Source organism: Sardina pilchardus, chromosome 17, assembly GCF_963854185.1.
Source record: "Sardina pilchardus chromosome 17, fSarPil1.1, whole genome shotgun sequence".
NCBI lineage: Eukaryota > Metazoa > Chordata > Actinopteri > Clupeiformes > Clupeidae > Sardina > Sardina pilchardus.
This window is the reverse complement of record NC_085010.1, coordinates 27,669,259-27,678,541: the sequence shown is the minus strand read 5'-3', so window position 1 is coordinate 27,678,541 and position 9,283 is coordinate 27,669,259. Positions and strand designations below refer to the sequence as shown.

General features: G+C 42.3%; 2 protein-coding genes across 5 annotated transcripts in view; one reads left to right on the top strand and one right to left on the bottom strand.

Moving 5' to 3' along the window:
- Positions 1 to 2,108, top strand: part of pyroxd1 (pyridine nucleotide-disulphide oxidoreductase domain 1) — a 9,948-nt gene extending 7,840 nt beyond the window's left edge. Inside the window, exons 10-12 of one of the 3 annotated variants that reach the window (XM_062517527.1) lie at positions 1 to 82; positions 510 to 647; positions 1,796 to 2,108. The exon at positions 1 to 82 is cut by the window's left edge and continues 41 nt beyond it. In XM_062517527.1, coding sequence (XP_062373511.1) covers positions 1 to 82; positions 510 to 647; positions 1,796 to 2,044 — 469 coding nt within the window. In that variant the 3' untranslated portion in view covers positions 2,045 to 2,108. Of the gene's footprint in view, positions 83 to 509; positions 648 to 1,065; positions 1,126 to 1,221; positions 1,381 to 1,795 lie in introns of those variants that run through there. The other 2 variants (XM_062517528.1, XM_062517529.1) reach the window with 2 other exon arrangements.
- A 1,410-nt stretch (positions 2,109 to 3,518) lies between these two features.
- Positions 3,519 to 7,988, bottom strand: LOC134061757 (H-2 class II histocompatibility antigen, E-S beta chain-like). Of its 2 annotated transcripts, XM_062517523.1 has the most exons (4): positions 7,901 to 7,988; positions 5,522 to 5,803; positions 4,270 to 4,551; positions 3,519 to 3,728 (listed from the first exon to the last, which is right to left on the bottom strand). In XM_062517523.1, the coding sequence occupies exons 1-4, from the start codon at positions 7,959 to 7,961 to the stop codon at positions 3,562 to 3,564; spliced, it is 792 nt and encodes a 263-aa protein (XP_062373507.1). In that variant the 5' UTR covers positions 7,962 to 7,988; the 3' UTR covers positions 3,519 to 3,561. The 2 variants fall into 2 exon arrangements, with proteins under 2 accessions (XP_062373507.1, XP_062373508.1); XM_062517524.1 differs by lacking the exon at positions 5,522 to 5,803 and having other exon boundaries at positions 7,901 to 7,985.
- Positions 7,989 to 9,283: the final 1,295 nt, after the last annotated feature.

Below are 9,283 nucleotides of genomic sequence, written 5' to 3'. Positions count from 1 at the left end.
CATGCGCACCTCTGAGGCGGACGTGTTTGCTGCGGGAGACGTGTGCAGTGCAGGGTGGGAGCCCAGCCATCTATGGCAACAGGTGAGGGACAAACATGCCTGATGGAGCGATGCCTCATACAGAAATGTGTTTTTCAAAAAGCATTCATAAAGCATTTCATCTTACCACTAAGTGTACTCCTAAATCACACTAAAGGTTTTTAGATAAGAGCTATCTCTATTCACAACACTGCTGAGATCAACTGTAAGTGTACTCCTAAATCACACTAAAGGTTTTTAGATAAGAGCTATCTCTATTCACAACACTGCTGAGATCAACTGTTAGTAATGAAATTTCTCCTAAGATTAGTTGGGTTAAGTTATGGTTGACGTCATTCTCATGCACAAGCCTGCTTGTAGTGACTTCAGCGATAGGAGCTACGTTTAGACTTAAGATTCTTTGAGAATATGGGCCCAGGTTTTCATATTGTTTTTAAATGTATTGTGTTAATTGTGTGTGTTCTGGTCAGATGCGCCTATGGACCCAGGCTCGGCAGATGGGCTGGTACGCAGGCCGCTGCATAGCTGCGGAGGTTCTGGACGAGCCCATCGAGCTGGACTTCTGCTTCGAACTCTTCACCCACATCACCAAGTTCTTCAACTACAAGGTACGACAAACAGCAGCGCCCTCGCATCAGCGCCACTCTAGGCTGCCCACTCACAGTCCTGGCAGGGAAAAAGAGGAACTGAGTACTGTGGTCCAGTTGAGTCACCGTGCCTCTCTCCCACAAGAGAACAGGAAGACTTGGGCTGTCCCTGGCTCGACGGAGACAGACTCTGAAGTGTCTGCATGGCATGCCGTTAATAGTAATACATTTATTATCCAAATATAATCTTGTCTTTTTTGTTACATGTCCTTTTCAAACCCCAAAAACGACTAACATATGGTCAGTTTCCCAGTTATAGATAAAGCCTAGATTAAGCCTAGCTAGCGTGCGTGCGTTCAGCGCTCAGGGCTTGGGTCAGGACCACGAGCTGCTGCTGATTTTGTGTCCTGATTAGTGTGTGTGCGTGTGGCGCCCCCAGGTGGTTCTGCTGGGGAAGTTCAGCGCTCAGGGCTTGGGTCCTGATTAGTGTGTGTGTGTGGCGACCCCAGGTGGTTCTGCTGGGGAAGTGCAGCGCTCAGGGCTTGGGTCCTGATTAGTGTGTGTGTGTGTGTGTGTGTGCATGTGGCGCCCCCAGGTGGTTCTGCTGGGGAAGTTCAACGCTCAGGGCTTGGGTCCTGATTAGTGTGTGTGTGTGTGTGTGTGTGTGTGTGTGTGTGTGTGTGTGTGTGTGTGTGGCGCCCCCAGGTGGTCCTGCTGGGGAAGTTCAACGCTCAGGGCTTGGGTCCTGATTAGTGTGTGTGTGTGTGTGTGTGTGTGTGTGTGTGTGTGTGTGTGTGTGTGTGTGTGTGTGTGTGTGTGTGTGTGTGTGTGTGTGTGTGTTTGTGTGTGTGGCGCCCCCAGGTGGTTCTGCTGGGGAAGTTCAACGCTCAGGGCTTGGGTCCTGATTAGTGTGTGTTTGTGTGTGTGTGTGTGTGTGTGTGTGTGTGTGTGTGTGTGTGTGTGTGTGTGTGTGTGTGTGTGTGTGTGTGTGTGTGTGTGTGTGTGTGTGTGTGTGTGTGGCGCCCCCAGGTGGTCCTGCTGGGGAAGTTCAACGCTCAGGGCTTGGGTCCTGATTAGTGTGTGTGTGTGTGTGTGTGTGTGTGTGTGTGTGTGTGTGTGTGTGTGTGTGTGTGTGTGTGTGTGTGTATGTGTGTGTGTGGCGCCCCCAGGTGGTTCTGCTGGGGAAGTTCAACGCTCAGGGCTTGGGTCAGGACCACGAGCTGCTGCTGCGCTGCACCAAAGGCCTCGAGTACGTCAAGGTGGTGCTTAGCAACGGCAGGATGATGGGCGCCGTGCTCATCGGGGAGACGGACCTGGAGGAGACCTTCGAGAACCTCATCCTCAACCAGATGGACCTGTCCGCCTACGGAGAAGACCTGCTCGACCCTAACATAGACATCGAGGACTACTTCGATTAACGGCAGCAGTGTGTTTTGGTTCCCTGGGGATGGAGCTGCAGTTTAGAAAGCCCTTGCTTAAAGGGATATTCCGCAATTTTTGGAAATAAGCTCATTTTTCATCTCCCCTCGAGCAAAACAATTGATATTTACCTTTTTCCCGTTCATCCAGCCATTCTGTGAGTCTGGCGGTACAACTTTTAGCTTCAGCCTAGCATAGATCGTTGAAATGGATTAGACCAGTAGCATTTCGCCTGCTAGCATCATGTTTAAAAGTGACTAAGATTTCCGGTAATTTTCACATTTAAAACGAGATGCTACTGGTCTAATCCGTTTCAATGATCTATGCTAGGCTGAAGCTAAAAGTTGTACCGCCAGACTCACAGAATGGCTGGATGGACGGGAAAAAGGTAAATATCAATTGTTTTGCTCGAGGGGAGGTGGAAAATGAGCTTATTTCCAAAAATGGCGGAATATCCCTTTAAGCTTAAGATATATGTACAGTAAATATTTAAGTACAAAAATAAACGTATTTATATATTATTTGGTTGTTTCTATTTTGGTCTGTTTTACAACTTAATCTCAATATCCATACTTCAGACTAGCAGTTGGTTGGAAAAAGTTTTGAGTCAGGAAGATGTCATGGATGTCATACAGGACTACCACAAAACTTCCTGTGTATTAGCCACATTGTGTATAAGCTGCAGGACAGTGTTTTGTGCAAGTTAAAAGAAACAAAGCCATATTAAAGGTGAACTATGCAAGATTTTTAGCTTAATTTGCCTTAACTGATCAGCTTCGGAGTCATTGGAATGGTTATTTGACTTATTTTGGATTGAATGACGGCTGATCTCGCTTCCCCCCAGCGCCTGTGAGCAGGAAAACCACGCTTGCAAGTTTGGGCCACACCTCCTGCCACCCTGGAACCCTGGCTGGCAATATTGCCCATCCAGTGTCAGCAGCCCAAAGGCTTGCTGTTGCTTCACTTTTTTTACTTTTTCTGTCCTGCCAAAATAACTTAAATGTAATATGTACTTGTATACGTAATAATGATAATAACATGTTCACATACTGTACTATTACAATAATAATATCCAAAATGTGTCAAATATTAATTTACCTTATGTTACATACAGCCGGGGTCAAATTGACCCAAGGAACACCAATGTAATACATATTTGTACAGGACATTGAAAACATTATTGTGCAAATTTCATGCTTACTCTGTTGTACCCTTCAAATGAGGAAAAGTCATGGGACATGAAGCAAAACAAAAAGTGAGCCATATATTTTCTGATGTTAAACATTGCTTGGGGTCAAATTTATCTCAAATTGACCCCAAGGATAACATGAGGGTTAACAGGCTATTGTGCCAAGGCGCAAACAAACAAGGCTAAAGAACATTTTCAGAATTGCAATTGCGCCTTGACTGTTCTAATTGTGGTAACCTCTGGTCTAAGGTAATGCTGTAAAAAATGGAAAAAGGTTTGCACACTTGAAATCCTTCTTTTTAGTTTTATTTTCTCTTTAGCACAGAATTACATTTCGACCGTGTGGTCTTCTTCAGATTCAAAAGGTAATGCTCTGGCATAACAAAAAATATATGGGTTATATATGAAGCCAGCAGCAGCGATGACGAGGCCCAGCACCAGAGCAGCTACCCCGATGGCAATCATATTCCTCTCCGATTCAGGCATGGAGGAGTCTGGGAGAATATCATGTCATGTATGAGGTACGAGGTCAGACAGTCATGCACATATTTATCATCTGGGTATGAATATGAGAGACTTTCAGCCCTCCGGAAGCAGCTTAAACTTTAGTAGTGTCACCTGATCAAAACACTACACGCTTTTGCATGTAGTTCCTGCAGTGCGCCATGGTCTGGATTTTCCAGGCTAGCAGTGCAGAATGCAGAGCTAATGTACAGTGGGCGGACTAAGTATTTGACCCCATGCTAAAGTTGACAAAAGAGGAATATAAAATCATCTTTTGACAATGGATCTTAATGCCTTAATTCACAAAAGTAAAAATCCAATTGCTAAGGACACCAATTTTCCTTGGGATTGAAGAATGTATCGTAAATAAATAAATGTTCTTCCTTTTTTTTAATTAAGATCAATTGTCAATGATTTTATATTCCTCTTTTTAGTCAACCTTAGCATGGGGTCAAATACTTAGTCTGCCTTCTGTATGTGTAGCAGACACAGCATGGGGATATGCGTAAGATAGTTAACCAGTGTTCTCACCCCAGACCAACTCCTTGGGGTTCTTCAGGCCGGCGTGCTCCACCACACAGGAGATCTTCTCTCCAGCTTTGGGGGTGAACTGCAGATGGGAGTGCATCTGGTAGTACCAGTCTCCATCCGCCAGCTCCTCACTGAAGACCACATTACTGGTCACCTCCTGCTCATCTCTGTACCATGTCATGTAGATGGTCTTTGGGAAGAAGCCGTACGCACTGCACATCAGCATGGCAGGGTGACCACCACTGGAGGGCTTCACCAGATTCAGCCTCACCTCTGGCTCGACTGCAGAACAGTTTGTTATGTTGCAAGTAAGTATGCAGACACAACACAGTTATTTAGCTCAGATTACCATAACGCACACACAAGAAAGGAAATAGCCTTTCTGAATGATCTAATAAGGAATATAAATATTAGTGATAATCTTAAAGGGACACTTCACCGATTAGCATTAAGCTTTGTATCTTTAGAAAACCAGTCATGTTTTTGAATGGCCGTGCATCATTCCCTCAGTTTACCCTGAGACGCGAGAAATATGGATTTCAATGTTGGACTTCCTGCTTAAAATGATGTAAAAATCGTAATTGTACATCATTTTAAGCAGGAAGTCCTATATCTTTGTCGAGGAGGTGAAACTACAAAGAGCTCTGTAATAGGTCTGTAGCGAGAGTGGGTCCCACTTTTTACAGTCTATGGTCCCACCCCTAGCTCCCCCCTTGGAAAAATTAGGAAAGTGTTTGTAGTTTCACCTCCTCGACAAAGATATAGGACTTCCTGCTTAAAATGATGTACAATTACGATTTTTACATCATTTTAAGCAGGAAGTCCAACATTGAAATCCATATTTCTCGCGTGTCAGTGTAAACTGTGGGACGTTAGTCCAACAAAATATTGTAACGTTCCCTAAAGGTTACCCCACGTTACCATAAAATGAATGTTAGGAGAACGTTCTGCTAACCAAAATAAATAACCAGAAAAAAACGTAGTATTTCCGTCAGAAAAACTTTCCGGTGAACCATAGGGCAACATTTGCAAATGTCACGCAATGTTCCCCTACCCAAGAAAAAACCTTCTAAAAATTTTCTCCTAACCAAAAAATGTTGGCTGGGATAGCCGTCATACATGTGACAAAGTCACATTTTCTGCAAATAGTCAATATCTGATGTGTGTAGAAATGTGTATGAGTATCCCTATCTGACAGGCATGATACATGTAGAGTGATTTACTTCCCTGAACGTCCCTCACTCGTACGCACCTGTTTTTGAGAGTATGTAGCTAGTGAAACCCGCAATATTGTGCTTGCAGTATTCGTTCTTCTGCTCCCTAATATGCGCCAACAAAGCTGGATTTTTGTTAAATCTCTCTGCATTATGTTTTCCGTGTGCAGTGTATCCCACAAACTTCCCAACAGTGCTATTAAACTGCATGTATGGCGCCTTGTTGAACCAGTAGGAATAAACAAACTCCATATCACTCAAATTCTTTTGGTTGAAATGGCATGACCCAGTCGTATATTCGTAATATCCATTTGAGCAACCTACAGGGAAAAAAAAATATTGTCATTGATATTTTTACTTATTCTCCGTATGCTGTATCTGCAGTGACGCTATCACACACACACACACACACACACACACAAAAAGGTCCAGTATCACGTAAATACTTGAAAGTTTCTTGTTATAACCAGAGAGGGTTTGCACCGTTAAAGCGGAGTCAGTGATCAAGGATCTTTTTTTTTTTTTTTTTTTTAAGTATATTTTTTGGGCTTTTTATGCCTTTAATGATAGGACAGTAGAGAGAGACAGGAAGTGAGTGGGAGAGAGTGTCAGGGTGGGATCCGGAAAGGACCACGGGGCGGGAATCGAACCTGGGTCGCCGGCGTGCGGTGCAGGTGCCCCAGCCAGTCGCGCCACGGCTGGGGCTAAGGATCTTTGTTACAACTATATTTTTTTCACGTTTTAACAAGATAAGTGGCAATCGAGAGAGTCGGTAAGATTTCAGCTGGAGTGCCCTGAGTAGGCTACGCTCTGGACCAAAGATTCTAGAACAGAGCTCTGTTCTAGAATCTTTGCTCTGGACGCTCCAAGAGTGTGATGCTCTGAATAAACTAACGATAATTCCATCCACGCTCCGAATTTACGAAAGGTGAAAAAGTTTCAGAGTGTGTTCGGAGTGGCAATAGAGTCACTGTTCAAGAATAACTGGATAGTGCATCTACGTCATAAACCTGAAGCCTCAGCGCGGAATCGGAAGGCAGCTGCCTACTGCCTCCCTCCCTAAATAGAGAGCTCTCTAACTAGACATGACTTAAGATTAAACGCGTCGTTTAAAAATTAGCGTAGCACTCTAGAATCTTTGGTTAACACTACGGTATGACGTTAGCAAAAGCCTGACGTTAAACTAAATTAGTCTACGTAAGCTAGCAGGCTAACGGTATAAAATAGTTTCACTGGCAGCTAATATCTCAGACCAGGCGTTATTAGTGGGTAGCCTACAACAATGGTATAGGTAGTAAATCGCTTATTTTCAATCTACTTTCCACAAATCCAAGCTAAATAACGTCACACAAATGACATTTCAACAGATTCGGCAGTCATTTAACGATATCGGCAGCCATGTTTGTTTTGTTTTCACTGAGATTCAGACGTGGCCGCAAAGGATTATGGGTAGAAGGCAGCTTGAAGTGTACATCGATGCTGCCTTCAAAATTGACCGTTATTCAGGAATTCTAAGATATCTTAGAACAGTGTTTCTCAACCTTTTTTGAGCCAAGGCACACTTTTTTCATTGAAAAAATCCTGAGGCACACCACCAGCCGAAAATGTTAAATAAAAAAAAATTTTATGGAAAATTAAATTAAATAAAAATCTGTAGCCCGCATTAATGATATCAAGTCATTCTTGTCAAAGTGTCTTGAATAGGAATCAAATGAACACAAAGAAAATTATTTCTATTCACTCTTTTTTAGACCACTTATATGAAATTGGATAATTTCCAACGGCACACCTAGCAATGTGTCACGGCACACTAGTGTGCCACGGCACAGTGGTTGAAAAACACTGTCTTAGAAGGCAGCGAAAATCGTTTTTTCTGTTTCGAACGGCCTTCGCTGCCTTGCTCTCTAGTTAGATATCTTAGAAGGCAGCAGTTTGAGCCGATTCGAACGGAGCCATAGACAGTATTTGACAAAGTATTGTTTGAACATTTTGACACAAATTAAAATCCATACAGCTGTAGGTGAAGCTCTGCAGAGAAATCTGCAAGCATAAAATGAGCAAAAAGTGAAAGCGAAACCGGCAATGAAATCGCCAATCCTGCATAGTTCACCTTTAATGTAATAACATGATACTTATCTTGTTTAAACGCGGAAAAGATCTTGTTATAACAAGAAACCTTCACGTAATTACTTGATACTGAGCTTTGTGTGTGTGTGTGTGTGTGTGTGTGTGTGTGTGTGTGTGTGTGTGTGTGTGTGTGTGTGTGTGTGTGTGTGTGACAGCAATGCAATAATCTACACCTACAGCACTGAATCTTTTTGCCAGCCTACTGTCAGCATACAAAAGTCTAAATTCCATGTCATATCTCATAATCCACCATGAACATGTGCACAGAAAGTAAACAATATTAAACGTACCAACTCCCAAAAGAGAAGAGGCAAAAATCACCCCAGAAACAAAATACTGTAGGGAGGACATTCTGTTGCAGTCTGCATAGTTATGAGGAAGACATTCTTTTACTGTACATGGGAAGATACCATAAGATATACAGAGTAGTGAGAGTTCTACGGCTGAAAATGAACCAATAGGGGTTTGGAGGATGGACCTTGTCATGTGTTGTTGTGCAGATTTTGATTTGAATGAGTTGTTGATTTTAGTGATGGGTTGTACAGTGTCTATAAAAAGTATTCACCCTCTTGGATATTTTTTCCCTTTTATTGCTTTTATAAATGGAATCATGGGCAATTTAATTTGGCCTTTTTAAAAACAATAATTGATAAAAAAAAAAAAAAAAAATAGAAAAAAAGTAATTAATGTAGTAAATTATAAGCAATAAATTAGTGAAAGCAGCTTTCTAAGGTATTCTAATTAATTAAAAATGTACAATGCAATATAAGCAATTGCATGAGTACACATTACATGTACTTACAGTAGTCTATTAAAGGGATATTCCGCCATTTGTGGAAATACGCTCATTTTCCACCTTCCCTCGAGCAAAACAATCGATATTTACCTTGTTCCCGTTCATCCAGCCATTCTGTGAGTCTGGCGATACAACTTTTAGCTTCAGCCTAGCATAGATCATTGAATCGGATTAGACCATTAGCTTCTCGCCTGCTAGCTTCATGTTTAAAAGTGACTAACATTTCTGGTAATTTTCCCATTTAAAACGTGTGTCCTCTCAAGTTAGAAAGTGCAATAAGACCAACTGAAAATGAACCCTGCCGTTTTTCTAGGCTGATTTGACATGGAACTACATTCTCATCTGGCGTAATAATCAAGGCAACTTGTAGCTACTGGCACTACTACTGCTTGATGTCTATGGGGACTATTTTCAGATGCTGCGTACGATATCACTGCGCCTATGGTACGTTTGCAAGTTGCCTTGATTATTACGCCAGATGAGAGTGTAGTTCCATGTCAAATCAGCCTAGAAAAACGCCAGGTTTCATTTTCAGTTGGTCTTATTGCACTTTCTAACTTGAGAGGAGACACGTTTTAAATGGGAAAATTATCAGAAATGTTAGTCACTTTTAAACATGAAGCTAGCAGGCGAGAAGCTAATGGTCTAATCCGATTCAGTGATCTATGCTAGGCTGAAGCTAAAAGTTGTATCGCCAGACTCACAGAATGGCTGGATGAACGGGAACAAGGTAAATATCGATTGTTTTGCTCGAGGGGAGGTGGAAAATGAGCGTATTTCCAAAAATGGCGGAATATCCCTTTAAGCACTTATTTTGGGTTATGGTGTGTATAATAAATATTATTTTTGTTTTTCATAGGACATTGATTGAATTGAC